The sequence below is a fragment of the Lacerta agilis genome, chromosome 10, assembly GCF_009819535.1.
Source record: "Lacerta agilis isolate rLacAgi1 chromosome 10, rLacAgi1.pri, whole genome shotgun sequence".
NCBI lineage: Eukaryota > Metazoa > Chordata > Lepidosauria > Squamata > Lacertidae > Lacerta > Lacerta agilis.
In genome coordinates, this window is record NC_046321.1 from 26,338,883 (window position 1) to 26,360,687 (window position 21,805).

Here is a 21,805-nt window from a genome sequence, read left to right on the forward strand (position 1 = left end):
AAAATAAAATAAAAAATTCCTTCCAGTAGCACCTTAGAGGCCAACTAAGTTTGTTATTGGTATCTGAAGAAGTGTGCATGCACACGAAAGCTCATACCAAGAACAAACTTAGTTGGTCTCTAAGGTGCTACTGGAAGGAATTTTTTATTTTATTTTGTTTTGACTTGGGAGGAACTAGTCTATCAGGCCTATTGTTCTGTCTACCAGAGAAGCTCAGCATGTAAAGAGGGTTGAGCTGGTTACTCCAGCTCAGGACACATGGCTCTCATCAGCCGCTCTTGAATTCCTATGCCAGTAATCTAGGAACCTTCACCACTTTGTAGCTAAGCCAAGTTTTATGCTTATTGGGTAACTTATTGAGAATGCTGTATGGAAAAGCACATGAATATGACCTTGGGAGTGTTTGTAAGTAAACCATTTCTAATGTGTGGTCTGTGCTGGAGGAAGAGGAAAACTTTGGAAGGAACTTAGAAGGGCACATTTTTAAAGGTCTAATAGCCTCTATTTCTATGCTTGAGTAGCTTGAGATTTTGAATCTCTCACTATTTGCCCGAAACCTGGATCTTAGCATCCAGGGAATCTCCTTATAAGTATACCTATTGTTTTTCCTTGAACTCACGAAAAGCGCTTCGATTGCGCTCTAACTGTGCGTTGTGCCGCTCCAGCCCACTGGGAAAGCCTCCTTTGTGGTGGCGCTGCACCCGAGGAGAACTACAAGCCCCAGAATCCTCCAGGCCCCCCACCTGCCTCTGAAGCCCCGCCTCCCCGTGGAAGTAGGAGGGACCGGCGGCGAGGAAAGGAGATGAGGATGGACCGAGGGGAGGCAACGCGAGGCGTGCGGAGGGCTCCTTGCGCGTGGGAAAGCTCCCAGCAGGCTCTGCCCCCCAGCAGCCGAGGCAAGTGGGTGAGGCTCAACGTCGGCGGCACCGTCTTCCTCACTACCCGGCAAACGCTGTGCCGCGAGCAGAAATCCTTCCTCTGCCGCCTGTGCCAGGGAGAGGAGCTGCAGTCGGATCGGGTAAGCGAGCGAGCCCGGCGTGCCAGCGCAAAGGATCGCAGTGTTTTTTGCGGAACACGTGCGCGCCCTGCTCCTGCCGCGGGGATCGGTTGCTCCTTCGGCCCGGGAGGGAGAACAAAGGAGACGCCGGAGGAAGCGCCCTCCGCCGCTCCGATGTTCCTCGCTCGGCCATGCACTTTGCAAGGCGCGCTCGCTGGAAGGAGTCGGGCTTGGCTTTTTTTTTTAATTTTATTTTTTTGCAAAGTCATAAGGCTTGCATTGCAAACGTTGCCGGGCCGCTGGATTTCCATGCATGCACCCACCCCCGGTCAGTTATATACAAGCCTCTCTGACTCTCCTTTTTGGCATCTGGGAGATTTGGAAGAGGCGTGCCGACGAAACGCAGCTGCTGAAGGAATCAAGTCCTAGAGGAGGAGCCTGATTCGGGAAGGAGCCTCGTCTGAGGCATACAGTACTCCCAGAATTAAATTAAAATAAAATAAAATGAAACGGCGCCTGTTTACTCAGTAGAGTTTCCCCTCCGCGCGCCCGGGCAACTGCAGCACCGCCTCCCGCTTAGTTTACTTGTGTGGTGATCAGTTTCCCCGGGGAGGCAATTGGGGTGTTTGGGCGCGCGCTCTGGATCTCAGATGCGCCTAATTTACAGACCGCACTGATGGGCGCACCCTCAGAAATACGAGCGCCCAAAGCGATGTAAGCGCCGCGTTTGCCTCTCCCGCGTTGCTGGTTTGCCCCGCCAAGCCCTCACTGGATGCTGGTCGTCAGGACAGGGTGGCGCGCCGTGAAGGCTCTTTTGGCCAGCCTTCCTGGCGGCGAATCCAAGGAGGTATCCCAGAGCCCAAGGTGGGGCGTTCCGGCTGCAATCCTGTACTCAATTAGCTGGGAGTGGGTTCCGTTGAATCCAGTGGGGAGTATTTGGGTAGGATGTATCAGTGTGTTGAAGTCCAAGAGTTGATCTTGGCTCTTGATTGCTCTTGCAGTGATATAAATACTTAAAGTATGTTTTATCAGAGAAAGAAAGCGAATTTTTGAAGTACTGTATGTAATTTCAAAGTTTCAGCTTCCCAGTTTTAAAAGTCATAGTTGCTGAGAACAGATGGAAAAAAGAAGTAACTCCAAATCTGCAAATTTGGCTTACAATAGCCAACGTTTTTTGTCTTCCCAATCTCTCCCGATTCCTTCCTCTCAATAGCATCATCCTGTTCTGAGGCTTCCTGCCGCCTTGGCTCCTGTTCTTGGCCTCCTGCCTTCCAGCCTAGCACTTACTGGCCTCTGCATTCTGTTGCATTCAACTTCCGCAACCCTTACGTGAGAAGCTTCTTTCCCATTCAAGCCAATGTCGTTTCACTTCCTTCACAGCTGACTTAAGAGTCCAGGACTCCCTCTTCCTCAGTAGTTAGATTTATGAGAATTCTGTGACATCACAGCAACAGAGGGGACATACCATGGACTATTGACAGCTAGCCATCAGGCAGATGACTGTTGACAAATTGGATGCTATGTTTGGACACAAGCATCTTTGGACACTTACTATCTTTGAGATTTGGTGACCAGAGCTGTACAATATATTCCAAGGTTTGTCCAAAGTAGGGGTGAGGAAACTCTGGCACATGGGCCTAATTAGGCCCAATAGGCACCTTCATTTTACCCACAAAGCCATTTTGGTCAAGCTATGCCCACCTGCCCTATACTTAATATAAGGTATGTGGCAGGTCATAATTATCTGGCTCAGCCAAAACTGGCCCTGCAAGATGATGTTTTGCAAGCATCTTCTGAAGTAACTTGCAAAGTGCTCTTCAAGACCCACACATGCATAAAAAGACTCACTTGACAATGCAATACTGTCCCACCTATAAAACTTGGCCTATGAAGAGTGGGTGGGGAGAAGATAATGATCAAGTCTACCAGCCACTTCCAGTTCCCCACCTGTAGGCTAAAGTCATTATGCTGCTAGCAGTTTTATTTCCATCTGGTTGGATGGATGGCCGTCGTTCTTGGTTGCTTTCATTGAGATTCCTACATTGGTGGGGGGCTTGGGTTAGACTAGATGACCCTTGCAGTGGCTTCCAACTCTACGATTCTATGGTGACTTGAGCTGTACTCATTATATTCCACACCATAGGTTTGTTTAAAGCCATTTTGGTATTGACAGTTTCGTTTTAGAGCACTTGCCGAACAATCCCTAGCACGTAATTTGTGTTTCCACAACTGCACACTGGATCAACATTTTCTTTAAGCTCTTCACCATGACTCCCAAGACCCAATTCCTGGTTGGTAACTCCCAGCTTGCATTAGTATAAATGCAGTTAGGATTTTTTTTTTATAAGAATTTTATTGGCTTTTTTCAAAACAAAGAACAACAAAACACGTACAACACACAACACACAAACATAACAATCAAAACATAATAAAAAAACAAATATAACCCCACTAAAACACCAATAATTCTTTTTCTTGTTTGAAACAAAAAAAAATTTTCTTGTTCGAATCAATACTGGGTGACTTCCCCCGTTTTCTCTCCTTTGGTTCCAATTCCCATTTACTTTAATAACTTCTCATCTCTAAAATTCAAATCATCCAAAAAGAAAATCTAAACATACTTCTCAATATTTAATTCTAGTTCAAATTAACAGTTAGGATTTTGCTTCAGTGCCTCGCTTTGCACTTGCTTACAATGAACTGCATTTGTCATTGTATGGCCCATTCTCCCAGTTTTGGACTGCTTTACAATCACTTCTTGTTTGTACATCCTGAATAATTTGGTATGTTGTTAGCAAACTTTGCCACCTTGCTCCACACCCCTAACTCTTGGCCATATGCAAAACGATTAGATAGCACCAGTCTCTATACAGATCATTGGAGGAGCCCACCTCTTGTATTGTGAGATCTGCCCATTTATTCCTCCTCCTCTTTTAGTCAGGTTCTGACCCATAAGATGATTTCCCCCCTCTTATTTCATGAATGTTAAGTCTACACAGTTATCAGTGGGGATCTTTGTCAAAAGCTTTTTGAAAACCCAGGTAAGCAATGTATATTGGATCACCCCTATCCAGATGCTTATTAACACTCTTAAGGGAGGTTCATGAGACAAGATTTATGCTTGCTTGTCTGTTTCTTTTGTTTAGGATGAGACTGGTGCATACCTCATTGATCGGGATCCCACTTATTTTGGACCCATTCTGAATTTCCTCCGGCATGGGAAGCTAGTACTGGATAAAGATATGGCAGAGGAAGGTAAGTTTTCAGACCTGTGCAATTATCACACCCGAGTACAGGACTGCCTGATGTTGCTTGGAGAGGCCAATGGAACAAACAGAGTGCATCAAGGCATGAATTAAGCTGACTGTAAGAAGTGGATGAACTAGCCTATAAACCAGTGGTAGGGAGCTTCTGACCCATTTGGCCCATGAGATGCTTTGGGGGTGAAAGGCTTAAACTGCAAAGTAACAGTCTTCAAGGAAATGCTTTGTTTACCATGCTGCTAACATCCACTGTAAATAGAGTGCTGGTGCCATAACTCTTGTTGTGCTGTGACGGATCCTCTCTCTCACTTTTTGTCCCTGCATCCATGACGTGTGTGTGAAAGGAATGTCAACATTTACTGTAGTTCCATTTACGGAGTACAGGGAATGGAGCTAATATATGGTCCTGTGATGATAATGTTTTGATCCTTGCGAATACACTTATGCTTTCATGTCCTCAGTGTTTATAGTTTTGTCCTCTTGATACAAAGAGAGAACTTAAAGCAAAACACTTTGTTCCAGGGCCATGAAGAATAAGGTGCCAGCTCCAGGATTTTTGGGGAGGGGAGCTTGGGCAGGATGCCCTGGCAGGATCCCTCAGTGAGTCTGCGCCCCATTGCCATTGTTTTTATAGGTTGTTGCTCCTCTGCCACCTCATTGTTACCACTTGCATGCTTGCCAGACATAGTCAATAAACAAGCAGGCAGTGGGGACTTCACCACCATCACTTGTTTGCCCTCCCTCCCTTCTGGGCCAGAGGCAAGCAGAACAGATTACCTAAGGGATCACATAGCTCCATATATACCTGCCAGGCAACTGTGCTCCTTAGATGATGCACTGCTAAGAGCACCCATGTGCTCCAGAGGTGCACTTAGTATGCACTAGAAACCAGGCGTTTTAAGTTTTGCAGCTCTATTCCTTTGGAATCAGTTGGCAGCTGAAGTGAGACTTCTTATTCCAATTGCATCTCTTACTTCAGTTGCATCCGTGCCATACAGATCTTTGTGTGCCCTGCCTTGTTTTTGATTCTGGACTTGGGCATGGGCAGGAAACAGAAAGTTCATCAAGGTCCTCTTGAACGTTGATGACTATAACGTCTGTGGTCATGTCAAAAAAGGAAGGTCCTCTTCCTCATCTCCCGCTGCCCCCTGGGATTGTAGCTTTTAGTAGCCATAGTTGATTATTCATCTGCTTCTGAGGAAGGAAACAAAGATATTGCAAGGTCAAGGTTCCAAAAATGATGGCGTATCTGAGCGGGTTCTGGGCAATAACAGAATGCTGGTTCCTAAGCACCGTTCTGTTTCCACTGTGGATTCATTAAGTGCCTATTGCTATTGCTAACTAGGCAGCGGAGGAGGTTGTGCATGCGTCTGGGGAGGCGATGGATGCAAATAACCAGAGATTAACATAGCAGATGACAAATGCTTATTTGCCTACGTTGCAAGAAGCAGCATCTCATGTTAGCGATTGAAAGGCAATATACATTCTTATATCTCTTACTGAGGTCACTAAATTGTCTTTCTGGAGAGGGTAGCCTTCTTCATGGGTCCAAAACTTGGTGATTAGTTGATTCTCCTTGGTTGACTAAAAGGGGTTCATTGTACGGAGACTTTATTTTCTTGAAGCTGACCTCATTTGCACCTCCCATCGTTCCATGTCCCATTTCTCTTCTGCGATAGAACATAATTTAGGAGGGGGAAATAGTCTTCTTTGCTCCAGCAGGGCATCAGAGAGCTCAGTAATTATTTTCCATTTTTCATGATGCACGGCTTGCCCTTCTGTTTAGAACTATTCACGGGAGGCTGTTCCAGAACCCTGCTCAGGGGCGTAGAAACCATTTCACCTGCATTAATCCCAAACTGAATAATGGGACAGTCGCTTTCATTCCCTCCCCCCTGCTTAACCTAAATGGGTTGCCTTCATTTGAGTACCAACCCCATGTATTCATGGATTATCATCTCCTCCATCTTTGGCACTCTTTGCTTGTATTCATTTTGTTCTCCATACTCACTGATTTATTCATATACGTATCTCTTCACCTCCCTTAAGAGTGTGGAATAGGTGCAGAATTCCATGCTTATGTGAAACTGCTGTCCACACATGAGGGCACAGGGCTGCCAACAGGATTGCTGGGCCCTGGCAAAGGTGTGGATTGGTCCCTCAGCTCTATTTGCAAAAGAGGAGACAAATCTGTACCACATTTTGCATATGCTCTGTGTCACATGCAAACTTGTATTATCTTTTGTGGGTGGGGTGGAAGGCCAAAAAAAAAAAAAAACCATCTCTCTGTGTGTGCACACCCATGTAGAAAGATATCCGACTGACAAGAGGAGCTACTCCCATAATTGTGTCTCCATGCTAGGGAAGGTTTAATCTGTTGTCACACAAGTAGGATGCATCTATACTATACATTTAAAACATTTTTTATACCGCTTTAAGCAGTCATGGTTCCCCCCCCCCCTAAAAAAGAAAAGAATCATGGGAACTGTAGTTTGTTAAGGGTGTAGCGAGTTATGAGACGCCTATTCTCCTCAAAGAGCTACAATTCCCAGAGTTAAAGCACACCGGAAATTGTTAGGCTACCAATACTACATTCCGTGTAATGGTAGGCATGGCATTTTGGATTGCGGGGTGGAGAAAGATGTCAGAAGATATTTAAGATTTACGTCAACCAATGTCTGGGAGCCCATGTGTTGATAATTCAAAAAGCAGTGCATTTTAATATTTGCATTTGTTATTTAATAATTTTAATAATTTATACTTCCCTAGTAATAGCTTCAGCAATTCTATTGTCACAGGTCAAAACAGCCACTGTCCTGCCCGCAACCCCGGATTTGAGCCTTTGGTAGGCAAATATACCCCTCTAAGTGTTTATATTTGCAGCAACAGCCCATTTCCAATAATCATTCTGACCTCTGGTCGGTTGCGGCCTCTTAGCCTAGCCTACCTCACAGGGTTGTTATGTGGATTAAATGAGGAGAGAACCGTGCAGGCCACCTTAAGCTGCTTGGAGAGAGAAAAAAGTAGGAAATACATGCAATCAATCAATCAATCAATAAATAAATACTCCCCTTCTCCCTCTGTGCTGCTGCTGCTGCAGTCAACTTACCGTATTTTACGGCGTATAAGACGACTGGGCGTATAAGACGACTGGGCATATAAGACGACCCCCAACTTTTCCAGTTAAAATATAGAGTTTGAGATATACTCGACCACAGATTCTCCACCCGGCGTATAAGACGACCCCTGACTTTTGAGAAGATTTTCCTGGATTAAAAAGTAGTTTTATATGCCAGAATATACAGTACAGTGGTGCCCCGCTAGACGAAAATAATTCGTTCTGCGAATTTTTTTGTCTAGCGGTTTTTTTGTCTAGCGAAGCGGCAATGACAGCCGCGCTCCGCTAAACGGAAAAAAAGACGAAAATTTTTCGTCTTGCGAAGCAGCCCCATTGACTGTTTCATCTTCATCTTCGTCTAGCGAGGCATTCGTCTAGCGGGGCACCACTGTACTAGCTTTCCCCAGTGGCATTTTCCTAAAGCACCCTGGATAGCATCACTGCAGGGTTGTCATACACAACTCTCTCTCTGAGCCCCTCTCCCAAGTGTTAGTATAGCAATATGTGAGCTATGCTTTTTCAGGCACAACCCCCCCCCCCCCCGCAATATGGATAGACTAACCATAGAATTTTTTTTTCAGTGTTTACATAGGGGGGAAATACATTTTTGCGTGAAATTAAATTCGTTGTAGTTTTCACCCCCAAAGGCCTTTGAAATCCAGCTTTCACACTATTAAAGGTAAAGGTATTCCTGGACCTAGACTGGTATTGTCCGGAATATATGTGGACATGCTGTTTATTTTTCAAGTGCTGGGTTCTTCTTCCAATTTAACAACTCCGATTTACAACTTCCGTCGAATGTGCCACCCAGCTTATCGTTCTCTGTGGGTGTGCATGTGTACACTTCCCACATTTGTGTATGTGTGTGCATATAGTGGCCGTTTTCCGTTTTGGTTTTGAGCACTGTTAAAAGAGTGCTGGGTTGCATTTCAACGTTAGCTGCGGCATTTTCCTTCCTTCGCTCTCATTTACATCAAGTGGCCCTCTGGGGTTGCCATCCTTAAGGTCAACTGGGACATCTTTATAGTTTAAAATAGAATATAAGAAGATAGAATTGTGATGTTTTCTATTTTATGTATTTCTGTTAAGGAATAAGGTGATAGATATAAGATGACAGATAAGGATTAAGATTAGTTGTAAAAGAAGAGTTAAAGTAGTTACAAAGTTACTACAGTATATTTGAAATGAACGCAGAAGAGAGGGTGTGAGGAAGTCCCCCAAGTAAGATTATAAATAAGATTAGAATAGATAAATAGATGTTTGAATGTGAGGTGTGTTTCTGTTGTTTTAGTTGTGTTTTTATGTATTGTATTAGTTTTTTGTTTTGTATTTTGTAGTTTGTATTTGGTATGTATTTTTTGTATTTTGTTAAAATACCAATAAATTATATATATATATATATATATATATATATATATATATATATATATATATATGGTTGTGCCATCTCTGCAAAGTCATTTTACTTTGCAGAGGGCATAAATACTAATGGTAGAAATAAATACTATAATAAAATGATGGGCCTTTTCTGCAGTGGTTCCCCATTTGTGGGATGCTCTCCACAAGGAGCCTCACCTGGCGCCTTTATAACATATCTGTAGGCACCAGGAAAAAACATTCCTCTTCTCCCAGGCCAGGCACCCCCAAACTCGGCCCTCCAGCTGTTTTGGGGCTACAATTCCCATCATCCCTGACCACTGGTCCTGTTAGCTAGGGATGATGGGAGTTGTAGTCCCAAAACAGCTGGAGGGCCAAGTTTGGGGGTGCCTGTCCCAGGCCTTTGGCTAATGAAAGAATCTGACCTTTTAAACATGGGGGGGGGCTTTGTTTTTGTTTGTTACTACATTATGAATTTTTGTGTTTATATATTAACTGCTCTGTGATCCACAGATGAAGGGGTATATAATAATAATAATTCTCAATATTTATTTAAACATGAGCAATAATAACATTCCCTCCCCCCCCGCCCCTGTTGCTTTCTTTTCTTTCCGTATTTTCTTGTTGGTTTTGAATTTCCTTGCTGGTGTCCATTTTATTGAGAGAAAAGTGCACCAAGAACTCTGGCCAGTAAATTTCAATGGTGGGAATAAATTCTACTCAGAAGTCAAAAAATCAAACAAAAGTGTATGTATTCTGAAAAGAAATACAAATTTAGACAGGGCCCTGTTTCGATGTGGACTTTTAAGATATACATTGATCAATCCACACCTAGTTGCTACATTATAGAAATTACAAGATATATTCATACGAGTTCTACAAATTAACACGACCTCTAAAAAACTAGCTGGCGAAGGTGTCCACATCGAAACAGGGCCCTGTCTAAGTTTGTATTTCTTTTCAGAATGCATACTTTTGTTTGATTTTTTTTACTTGTGAGTAGGATTTATTCCCACCATTGAAATTTACTGGCCAGAGTTCTGGTCAGAGTCATTGTATAGCTAGAATCAACTCTGTTTGGCTTGGCATTCACTAAGCCAATAGCTGTTTCTCACCACACCCCCTTCGAAAAACCCCTGCTTTGAACATAGTTATCAACTTATTTAGGTTTGGAATCTTTTTCTCTTGCCAGTTGTATCTTGGTGCTTGGTGTGTAGACTGCAGTTATTTGTATTTTCCCTGCCTCTAGGAAATTTAGACTCTCTTGTTTGACTCCACGGTGCTGTGGAAGTCTTGGCCTCAGACAGCGTGCACAGAAACAAGATGGAAAACTAAAACTAAAAGTGTTTTCTTCATCTTCTCTTAAGAGTTCTGCCCAGCCACAATTGAACCACTATCATTTTAGAGAGAATAGCCAACAGTCCTTTGCTTATGTTATGAAACCTAGGTTTCTTTTCATTGCCCATTACTTTAGCTGTCAGTTTAGTTCCTCTTTGCCAACCCAGTGCCCTCCGGATATTGTTGTACTACAACACCCATCTGCCCCGCCGAGCACACTGGGCGGCCTTGAGATTAATTGCTCTCAAGCCTAACAACCTGCCTCACGGGTGTGAGGGTTTAAAAATAGAAGGGGTGGAGGAGAGCTTTGTATGCTGCATTGAACTTGCAGGAAACATGGAATGGCCATGTAAATAAATAACAGGGTGCTGCACCCACAAAGGAAGAATGGCAAATGAAACTGATGGGGTATGCGGAATTAGCAAATCTAACAAGTAACATTAGAGAACAAGAAGAGACTAAAGAAGATTGGAAAGCATATGTAGATTATTTGAAAAGTTATTGTAAAAATGTTAAGACCCGAGTTGGTTTGGAGTAAGCTCAGCTGTTTAAAATTATATAGAGGGAAATATGGAGGTGAAATGGATTTGCTTAAAATAGAATACAGTGGTACCTCGGGTTACATACGCTTCAGGTTACATACACTTCAGGTTACAGACTCCGCTAACCCAGAAATAACGCTTCAGGTTAAGAACTTTGCTTCAGGATAAGAACAGAAATTGTGCTCTGGCGGCGCAGCGGCAGCGGGAGGCCCCATTAGCTAAAGTGGTACCTCAGGTTAAGAACAGTTTCAGGTTCAGTAGTTCATTTATTAGATTTGTGAGGTCCATGCCTTTACACAAAATACCATATAACATTATTAAAAGGGTAGAATTAAAATTATTAAAGTTATTAAAATAGGTTATAAAATTCATGCCGCGCTGTCCCAGCAAAGGAGACAAACAAAAACAAAAAACAAAAAAAACAAAAAACAAAACCCAAAAAGCCCCATCAAACAGAAAAGAGGATACAACAACAGGTTAGGAGAGCAATGGGTTTCAGGTTAAGAATGGACCTCCGGAACGAATTAAGTACGTAACCAGAGGTACCACTGTATGCCTTGATTTAAGGAAACCATGGAAGGATGGATGGGAAGTCAATTGTATTTTCTTTCTTTTCTGTTTTTCTTTCTTTATCTGTCATGTTTGTATTTCGAAAAGCGTATGTGTGTGTGTACACACACACACACACACACAAATACAGTGGTCCCTTGGTACTCAAACAACTTGGAACCCAAACACGGCAAAACCGAAAATAAGTGTTCCGGTTTGCAAAGTTTTTTTCAGAAGCCAAACATACTCCATTTTGAGTGCCACATTTCCATTTTGAGTGTTACGCTGAGGTCTGTCTGTTTTTGCTATTTATTTTGCTTCTGCTGCTCTTTTTTGTTGTTTTCCTTTTTGTGACTGTGTGGAACCCATTTCAGCTAATGATTGATTGATTGTGTGACTGCAGTACATTGTTTATTGCTTTCATGTTATGGATCAATGGTCTTGTTAGATAGTAAAATTCATGTTAAATTGCTGTTTTAGGGGGTTGCTTTTAAAAGTCTGGAACAGATTAATCCATTTTGCCTTACTTTCTATGGGAAAGTGTGCCTTGGTTTTGGCACGCTTTGGTTTTGGAACGAACTTCCAGAACGGATTAAGTTTGAGAACCAAGGTACCGCTGTAATAGGATGGCCTTGCTAGTGGTTCTGATCAGCGTGGGGCCACTAGTGTTTGGAGTACACATGTGATTCAGCCTACCCATGGGATCTAAGCATCCCTATGGAGCCAGCAACAAAGGAGAACAGAAGAAAAGCCTGCTGGATCAGACCAATGGTCCATCTAGCCTAGCACCCTGTTCTCACAGTGGCCAACCAGATGCCCATGGGAAGCCCCAAAGTAAGAGCTGGGTGTAATAACACTCTCCCTTCCTGTGGTTTTGAGCAACTGGTATTCAAAAGCATGTTGCCTCAAATCATGGAGGCAGCCCATATCCATCATGGCCAGTAGCCATTGAAAGCCTTTAGCTCCACAAGGTGTGTATGGCACAATAAATCTGCTCGTCTTTCAAGTGCCCAGTTAGCTCAAACACCGAGTGAGTTCACCCTCCCTCGCTATACGTGGACTTAGGGTATGAGCCCCACTTCCCAGAGTTGCTGTTAATAGCAGGTTGCTTTTCAAAATTTCATCTGTGTAATCTTCAAACTTCTGCGGCAATATAACTCTGACTCAGGATCCAGAATTAACCAGCTGTCTGGTTACAGAATGACTAGATGATGGTAACAAAGGATGAGTATTTTTATCGAGAGCTGCTTGACAGTGAGTCAGCTCAGAGGCTCAATGCTCATTATTTTATCTATTGCGCTCTCTGCCTTTATTTCTAGGGGTTCTGGAAGAAGCCGAATTCTACAACATCGGGTCTCTAATCAGGCTAATCAAGGACAGACTGGAAGAAAAGGACTACACTATAACACAGGTGTGAACGGAATGGCCCCACAAGGCCTTTGGCAAGAGAAAAGAAAAATACTAACAATAACAGGGAGCCTTCATGTATGAGATGAAAACCAGGGGGGCTTTGCACCTCCCCAGAACGGCAGAAAATCTTAAATTCCACCTTCTGAGGATGTGCAAGCAGGGAATCTTGCAGAACCGACAGAAGAAAGAAGGCCAATCTTTCATTCCCCCAGAGGAGGAAGTGAATGAATCCGGTTGTTTTAATTTCTGAGCACTCCCCAGCCTGGATCTCAGATTACAGTTTTAATTGCAAAGTAGAAAAGGGTGGTGAATCATTGCTGGGAGGGATACTCCTGAGATTCTGCTTCTCTGCATGGTTTGGAGATATGGTGAGGCAGGAACAGAGAATATTGGAGAAAATAAATTGTTTGAGAAGCAGAGGGAGATCCGTGGACACTCAATAGAATGGGGGCGTTCCAGACTCCTGGGCTCTTGTCCCTCATGATAGCAGTACAACAAGAAGCCAGCACACCTTTCAAGCAGCGTAAGAAACTCAGATATATAAGGAAATTGCCAAATGGCACCTAGAACCTAGGTTACAGTTGCCACAGCAGGACATCTAGGCTCCATTCCCTCCACCCAATGAAATATATTATTATTTCGTTTTGTTTCCATACCACTTTACATTTTGAAGGGGGGGAATCTCAAAAGCTGTTTACAACACATTAAAACATTCAATAGAACAAATTCAGGCTTCAAGGGAAATATCTCTGATCCTTCTCTAGGTGACATTTTGCTTTCCCCATATTTTTTTACCTGCTTAATTTATATAGCTTCTCCATAGCAGAAGCCAGTGTAGTGTAGTGTAGTGGTTAGAGTGGAGGACTAGGACCTGTTCGGATTTTCACTTTTTGAAATATCTTAACCTACTTCACAGGGTCGTTGTAGGAATTAACTGAGGAGAGGGGTAAACCATGTACTCCTTGGAGGAAAAGGTGGGCTGCTTACCTACTTAAGAAAGCTGGAGAGAGGGGAGGCCAGCCAGGTGGAGATGTCTGTCACCAACTTGGCATTCAGAGGTCTCCATGTGGCTGCAATGGACCTGCACCAGTTGCAAAATGTGCCTGGGGAATTTCTAGCACGGCTTTCAAGGAAGGGATCTAGCAACCTGCCTTAAGGCAGGCCAGGCACTCTGCTCATCTTGCTCAGCGGTGTCTGTTTTGATTGGCAGTGGCTGGAAGGCTGAAGTCTTTCCTTATTTATTTTTTAATTTTTATTGAAAAAATTTAATATTAAAACATACTAATAGACACATACAAATATACATACACACATACATAAATTCTCCCATACATTGTGTAGAAAATGATTGGTTATGACTATAAATAACGTTTTACATTCCTTCTCACCCCTCTACCACCCTTAACCTCCACCACTGGAAGCCCAGCACTGGGTGAGGTGGGGTGGTGGTGGAAGGCTGAAGTCTTTCACAGAATGGGCTGCTGAATCCTTTTAACTGGAGATGCCCAGGCTTGAAACCTGGGACCTTCTGTTTGCGAACTATGGTCTGTCTCATCCCTGTTCTGAACGCGTCCAGTCTACTGACTGTTTCCCTGCCATGTGAGAGGTGCAGAGGAGGCCTTTGAGTCAGGAGCTGGCAGCCAACTGAATTGATAAGGAAGGCCTCAAAGAATTATTTGCATAGGTGCATCGGATGGGGCCTTATACCAAGCCAGGCTATTATTGGTCCAACCATCTCAGTTTTGTCTCCGCTGACCAGCAGTGGATCTCCACAGTTTCAAGCAGTTTTTCCCTGCTGTACCTGGAGATACCAGAGCTTGAGCCTAGGCCCTTTCACAGGTAGATCATTTGATCTACTACCGAGCTTACAGCTGCTCCCCAAATACAGATGTAAATGCTCACAGCCACCTATTGCCCCTCGCTTTGATTTGCTGCAACAAGTAGATAGTGCAGGCAGAACTATCTGATGCCCAGTGATGTTGATAGCCCCATCTAGCTTGGTCTCCTAAAGAGAATCTGCATGGATGAAGGGGTCTGCTTTTACATCTCATACCGGTGTTTTCTGCTTTTTTTCTAGGTGCCTCCGAAACACGTGTACAGGGTTCTGCAGTGTCAGGAGGAAGAACTCACGCAAATGGTTTCCACTATGTCAGATGGATGGCGTTTTGAGCAGGTATGCGGGAAGAGGTGGGGTTATATAAAAAGGAAATTGATTTTGCCAGGGTAGAACTTTAGCGTCTGCAGAATCTCAGACACACAGACAAGCGCCATTTGGCTGCAACAGAGGGGAATATGGGAAGTAGGTCTTACCCATTGAGAGACCAGCTATGTTGAGTTTCTCTCCCTCAACTGTTCCCATTCATGCTGGTACTTATCAGAACCTTGTAACTTAAGAGTTGGTGCCTATTTCCCCCCATCCCTCCGCATTACTTGTTCGTTTGTGTTGTGTCCTTTCTCTGTATTTCAGGGATGGGAAACCTGTGGCCATGCAGGGAGTGTTGGTCCACCTCTCCCACCACCCCCTGGCCATTAGCTCTGCTGGCTGGGACTGTTGGGAGTTAGACTTCAACAACTTCCCTATCCCTGCTCTTTTTGATCATGCATGCTTTTAAAGTGGCCGCATGCCCAAATCTTTACCAGCCAACAAAGACAGGAAGTGTACACATTACTGCTTCATTTTTGGCATTCCTTCACTGCTTTCAAAAACAGTTTGCTCAAAGGTGGCCTACAGAGCCTTGGAGCTTTCCCAGTTTTACCGAATTTTGTTGCAGAGGAGTACTGAACGTTCCTCACTTGGCTTACTTTGCAGTAAAAGGGATTCTCTCCTTTTTCACTTCTCAGCTGGTGAATATTGGGTCATCCTATAATTATGGGAATGAGGACCAGTCCGAGTTCCTGTGCGTGGTCTCCAAAGAGCTCTGCAGCTCGCCCAGCGGACTGTGCACTGAGCCCAGCCGGAAAGCCAAGGTGAGGGCAAATCATTAGCATATCGAATTTTCACCAATCCCATGTTTTCAGATATAGAATCATACAATTGTAGAGTTGGGAAAGGGACCCTGAGGATCATCTAATCCAACCCCCCTGCAATGCAGGAATATGCAGCTGTCCCATACAGGGATCAAACCTGCAACCGTGATGTTATCAGCACCACACTCTAACCACCTGAGCTACGAAGAATCTAAATGGCAAGCTTGTTAAGACTACACTACTTAGCTTTGGGCCGTGAGGCACCCTTTCACGTCAAGTGGAAGGCACGGGGCATCTTTCACAATGGCCAACTAGATCCCATGGGAAACCTGCAAGTAGGACATGAGCTCAGTCATCTTCTCCCACTCAAGATCCTTAGCATCTGGTACTTGGAGACATGCATCCTCTGATACTGGAGGTAACATCTAGCCATCGTGGCTAGTGGCCGTTGATGGCCGCATCGTCCATGAATTTGCCTAATTCCCCTTTAAAGCTCTCTAAGTCGATGGCCGTCACCACATCCCGTGGCAACAAGTTCCATAGTTTTAACTATGTGCTTTGCGAAGTAATATATCCTTGGGTCTGTCCTGAATCTTGGACTGTTCAGCTTCATTGGATGATGACCCTCAAGTTCTTGGATTATGAGAAAGGGAGGGGAAATCAAACCACACATAATTTCATACCCACTTTCTTTGCTAAACATGGAAATGTGGCAGATACTGTGTCCAAAAACCCCCCACCAGAGAGCAAGCATCTCATACCTGCCTTATGTGGTCCTTGCTTGCTATTCCAGAACAAGTTGAATTTCCCAGAAGGCCTGACCTGACGAATATAAGAATCCCTAATGTTTGTGTAGTGCTGTCAAGAGCTTTTCGCAGGCATTATCTGGTTGCAATCCTTATAGTACTCTTGTCAGGAAAATCAGTATTATCCTCAATATTGCTGTTGCGAGGCTTGAAGCCGAGAGGCGGTGGTTTGCTTAGGTCCATCTCATGCAGTGGTGGGGAAGCCCAGGACCGGGGGGCAAATACAGCCCTCCAAAACCCTGTTATCTGGCCCTTGATTCTCAGGCCACAGCCCCATCTCCTAAGTCACACCGTTCCCCAGATCTGTCCCAGCCTTACCTCAAAAGCCTTCACCACACTGGTTCTGTGAAAATGCATGTGTGCATGAGGGAGAGACAGCATGTTTGTGCAGAAACCTCCTGACTTTTGCATGGCAGGTTTGTGCCTAATGAATACAGGCAGGAACTGGGTCTGTTGCTCAGCACACTCTTTGCTGTCAAAGGTTCCCCACCCCTAACCTAGTGAGTTCGCAGCAGAGGTGGGATTCGAAATGGGGACTTTGATTCATTGCCGAGCCTCTTAGCTGCCATATTATACCAGTTCTTTGAACCAGGAACTTATTTCATAAGATCTTAAGAAGGGCTCTGCTGTATCAGGCCAATAGCCCATCTAGTCCAGCATCCTGTTCACATAGTGGCCAGCCAGGTGACAGTAGGAAACCCACAAGCAGAATCCGAACCCATGAGCCCTCCTCCATTATTTCCGGCAGCTGGTATTCAGAAGCATTATAGCCTCTGTCCATGGGGACAGAGCATAACCATCTCCCGCTTGGACTACTGCAATGCGTTCTACATGGGGCTACCTTTAAAAGGTGACCCGGAAACTACAACTAATCCAGAATGCGGCAGCTAGACTGGTGACTGGGAGTGGCTGCCAAAACCATATAACACCAGTCCTGAAAGCCCTATTTTGGCTCCTAGTACATTTCCAAGCACAATTCAAAGTGTTGGTGCTGAGCTTTAAAGCCCTAAACGGCCTCGGCCCAGTGTACCTGAAGGAGCATTTCCACCCACATTGTTCAGCCCGGACACTGAGGTCCAGCGCTGAGGGCCTTCTGGCAGTTCCCTCACTACGAGAAGTAAAGTTACAGGGAACCAGGCAGGGGGCCTTCTCAGTAGTAGCACCCGCCCTGTGGAACACCTTCCCATCAGATGTCAAGGAAATAAACATCTGACTTTTAGAAAACATCTGAAGGCAGCCCTGTTTAGGGCAGTTTTTTGTGTTTGATGTTTTATGGTGTTTTTAATATTCTGTTGGAAGCTGCCCAGAGTGGCTGGGGAAAACCCAGCCAGATGGGTGGGGTATAAATAATGAATTATTATTATTATTTTATTATCCTGGTTAGTAGCCATTGGTCCCTTCATCCTCCAGTCCACTTTTACAGCCATCGTTGGTGGCCATCACTGCCTCGTGTTGGAGTGAGTTCCATAGTTTTAACTAGTTTCTTTCATCTGTCCCGAATCTTCCAACATTTGACTTTATTGGATGTCCACGAGAGTTAGGAAAGAGAGAGAAAAACTATTCTCTATCCGCTTTCTCCATGCCATGCTTTTTTATATATAAACTTCTATCATTCCCCCTCTTACTTGCCTGTTCTCTAAACTGAAAAGTCCCAAAGACTTCATTCATTCCCCATAGGAGAGTCGCTCCACCCCCTTGACAATTTTGGCCGCCCTTTCCTGAACCTCTTGAGAGCCCAAATCCTAGCCTACAGAGCACCTGCCTTGTGTGCACAAAGTTGCAGGTTCAATCTAGATGAACCAGTGCCGTGACTATAGGGCAGCTGGCTCTGTAGCTAGACTTGCAAGTATTTGTGCTCCACCTTCCTTTTTTGTACTGCATGCTGGGATACAGAGCACAGAGGAGGACCTAGAGGAGGAAGAGCAGAAGGAAGCGGAGCTGCAGGAGGAGGAGCCGGAAGAGGAAGAGGAGAAGGTGGTGGAGCAGGAGCGAGAGGAAGCCGGAGTGGATGAGGAGGAGAAAGGTGCAGCCGACCTCTGAAGACAGCCAGGAACAAAACCAATGCCGAACCTTAAAGCCGCTTGCTCTCTTTTCTGGCGGGAGCAGGTGGGGGGGGGGAGCATGAAAAGGGTGCTTCTGCGGGTGATGCTTATGCAGGGAGGAAGCAATACCTGGTGGCCAAAGGCTCAGGGAGAGAGAGGTGGGGGGAGATCAGTTCATTTTGGAAGCTGCTGCATTTAGGTCTAAACCATGTGTGTGTAGTGGTGTTTTTCTTACTGCTGAATTTGTTGCAGATTGGAATTGTGTCTACCCCAGAATTCCTCCAATTCCCCCCCTGCCTTCTTCCCTTTTGGGTTCCTTTTCACTTTGGCTTTTTCAACTCATGCACATTTTCCCCTGCCTTGCCAATCCTCCTTTCCTCACCTCCTTTCTTCTCTCCCTGAGCCAGCAAAGATCTTTTATTCTTTCCCAGCCTAGATGTCTTCCTCCTGCCGCCTCCTCCTCCTCCTCCTCCTCCTCTGTTGCCAGCCCAGCCCTGGTCTGCACTCCCAGACTTGAACAAGTGGCTCCAAGTCCCTTCCCTTTGCTCGGACATTTAGGTGGGCTGAGTGCACCCTTGTCCAGAATTTGTCTTCCAGGGTAGCCCTTGCAGCCCCGGAATGGGATGGAGAAACTTGGGGCAGAAGAGGAATGGAATTCGGCCAGGGAGCAGGGGAGAGATAGCTGTATGCAGTGAACCTCTGAAGCTGCTTTTATAGCAAGAATGTGAAACCCGTTGCCCTCCTAGCTGTTGTTGGACTCCAACTCCCACCATCCTGGATTATTGGCAATGCCAGCTGGGGCTGATGGGAGTTGGAGTCCAGTAACAGTGGGAGGTTCCCAGGTTCCCCACCCTGCTCTTTGGTAAGGTAAAGGGGTAAAGGGGACCCCTGACCATCAGGTCCAGTCGTGTCCGACTCTGGGGTTGCGGCGCTCATCTCGCTCTATAGGCCAAGGGAGCCAGCGTTTGTCCGCAGACAGCTTCCGGGTCATGTGGCCAGCATGACTAAGCCGCTTCTGGCGAACCAGGGCAGCGCACGGAAACGGCGTTTACCTTCCCGCTGGAGCGGTCCCTATTTATCTACTTGCACTTTGACGTGCTTTCGAACTGCTAGGTGGGCAGGAGCTGGGACCGAGCAACGGGAGCTCACCCCGTGGCAGGGATTCGAACCGCCGACCTTCTGATCAGCAAGCCCTAGGCTCTGTGGTTTAACCCACAGCGCCACCTGGGTCCACCACAGCGCCACCTGGGTCCGCTCTTTGGTAGATTAAGCCAATAGCCCACCCAGTCTACTGCAGTCTATTTTTGATGGGCAACAGCTCTCCAGGGTCTCTCTCTGGAGTTCAAGCGCTATTCCTTGATGCTCATAGCTGGAGAAGCCCGAGATTGAGCCTGGAGCCTTCTGTGTGCAAAACATGCTTCTCTCCATTCAGCAGCAGGGCAGGCACTTGGTGCTAAACCGGAGAAACCCACATCCTGTACTGCAGGAATCCATGTATCTGTGCTCAGAATAAATCAATGCAGATTTGCATTGCACATAATATGCATGCTTATTTCTCGTTATGGTGCTTAAGAACTATTGCGGAGGGCAAGCAGTGTGGTCTGGGAAAACTGGGAGGTGCAGGATGGGGAGAGGCAGGAATCGATGAAACACATAGTAGATCTGCTCCATGTCCACCTCCCTTCCCCCAGGAGGCTTGGTTACTCGTTTTCAGCAGGGGCTTCTCATTTTTGCCCATCCTCTCTCCTAGTGCACCCGCCTCCCCCTGCAACAAGCTCACTACCTTGAAGCCTAGTAACTGAAAATTTGGATTCGCAAGAAGCCAGATTCTGTGGCCAGGCATTGTTCACAATCCAATACAGAGTTAAGCGCTCTTAGGGATAATGATTTCAACTGAAGGTGGAAACAGGAGAGTGTAGCAATCATTTTCAGTATCTTCGTACAAGTTCTATTCCTAGAAGCAGCTATATAATCCTTTGGAGGGGAGGTGTGGATCTTGCTGGTCCTTTGCTTGCAAGTTCCCACATCTGCCTTCCTTTCGATAATTACATTTTCTTGGCAGGAACAGATACTGCACTGTAGCTCCTGGCCCATGAGAAGCATTCCATCGGATGCACTTGCCTCTTCCTCATAATTAGAACTCAGGATTTAGCAGAAGGGCTGTCTTTTCTATTACGAAGAAGCCCTCATTGTCCTCTGCAATGAGAGCTGGAGAATTTGGTTCTAGGAGTGCAGGCTTCTCCTTTTTTCTTCTGTGCAGGAACCTCTGCAATCCACTGTGGCCTGAATATCACATCACCCTTCAGGCTACTAGTGCTTTTATGTGCATGACCCCTGCCCTTCTCTCTCTCTCTCTCCCTCCCTCCCTCCCTCCCCCTTCCTCCACTTGCTCCTCTTCCTCTGTCTTAATCCAGCTTTCTCCTTTTCACTTGGCTTCGCTTGTTCTTGTCACTTTAAGCTGTTACAAACCAGATGTCTCAGGATATGATGCTGATCAATGTTTGTTTTTTTAATGTTAATTTTAAAGTCTTTATTTTTGTACTGTACTTTTTCCAAAAAAACAAAACAAAACACAGCCGGGGTGTGTGGGGTGCGGGTGGAGTTAGAATAATATTGCATTGTGGACGTTTTTACACAGCATTTTAGGTTTATGAGGTGTGTGTTTTGCCTTCAGCAGATCTCGCCCTACAAGCCCTAGGATTTGCATTTCATGCTGACCTGGTTCACAGGCCACACAGCCAAACCATGACTTAGCGCAGATGGGCAAGCACCTGGCCTACAAGAGAGGATGCTGCTGCTGCTTTACATTCCCATAGCTGTCAACCTTTCCCTTTTTTTTGCAGGAAATTCCCTTATTATAGCATTGGGAAACAGCAGGGAGGGTTGACAGCTATGCATTCCCCCTTTTTGTTCTGAGCTGTGCCAAGCCTAGATTTAAAGTACAGTTGTACCTTGGATCCCGAACACCACAAACCTGGAAGTGAGTATTCTGGTTTGCAAACTTTCTTTGGAACCTGAAAGTCCGACGGAGCTTCCTGCAGCGCTTTGGTTTCCTGACGTTTTGGAAGTCAAACGGACTTCCGGAACGGATTCCGTTCGACTTTCAAGGTGCGACTGTAATTTGAACCCAGGCTCATGGTTTAACTTTTGCAGAGACACCATGAGCCGTAAGCCACAAATCTTGGTTAGAGTTCATGGTTATTCTGGAGAGAGGTAAATCACGAGTGTAGGTTTGGTTGATAGGCTAGGCAAAGTCATGGCTTGTATCAGTGGAGCAACTGGTGAGCAAAGCAGTCACAATCCCCTCTCCTGGAGTCTGGACCCTCATGGCTTCACTTTCAGCCATGGTTTGACTTAGTGTGGCATGTGAACTGGACCACAGTCACAGCGACCCCT

General features: G+C 45.3%; 1 protein-coding gene across 1 annotated transcript; it reads left to right on the top strand.

The window, feature by feature from the left end:
* Nucleotides 1–769: 769 nt before the first annotated feature.
* On the top strand, nt 770–18,476 carry KCTD17 (potassium channel tetramerization domain containing 17). The gene is made up of 6 exons (XM_033162705.1): nt 770–1,018; nt 4,144–4,252; nt 12,504–12,595; nt 14,672–14,767; nt 15,436–15,561; nt 18,261–18,476. The coding sequence occupies exons 1-6, from the start codon at nt 803–805 to the stop codon at nt 18,405–18,407; spliced, it is 786 nt and encodes a 261-aa protein (XP_033018596.1). The 5' UTR covers nt 770–802; the 3' UTR covers nt 18,408–18,476.
* Nucleotides 18,477–21,805: the final 3,329 nt, after the last annotated feature.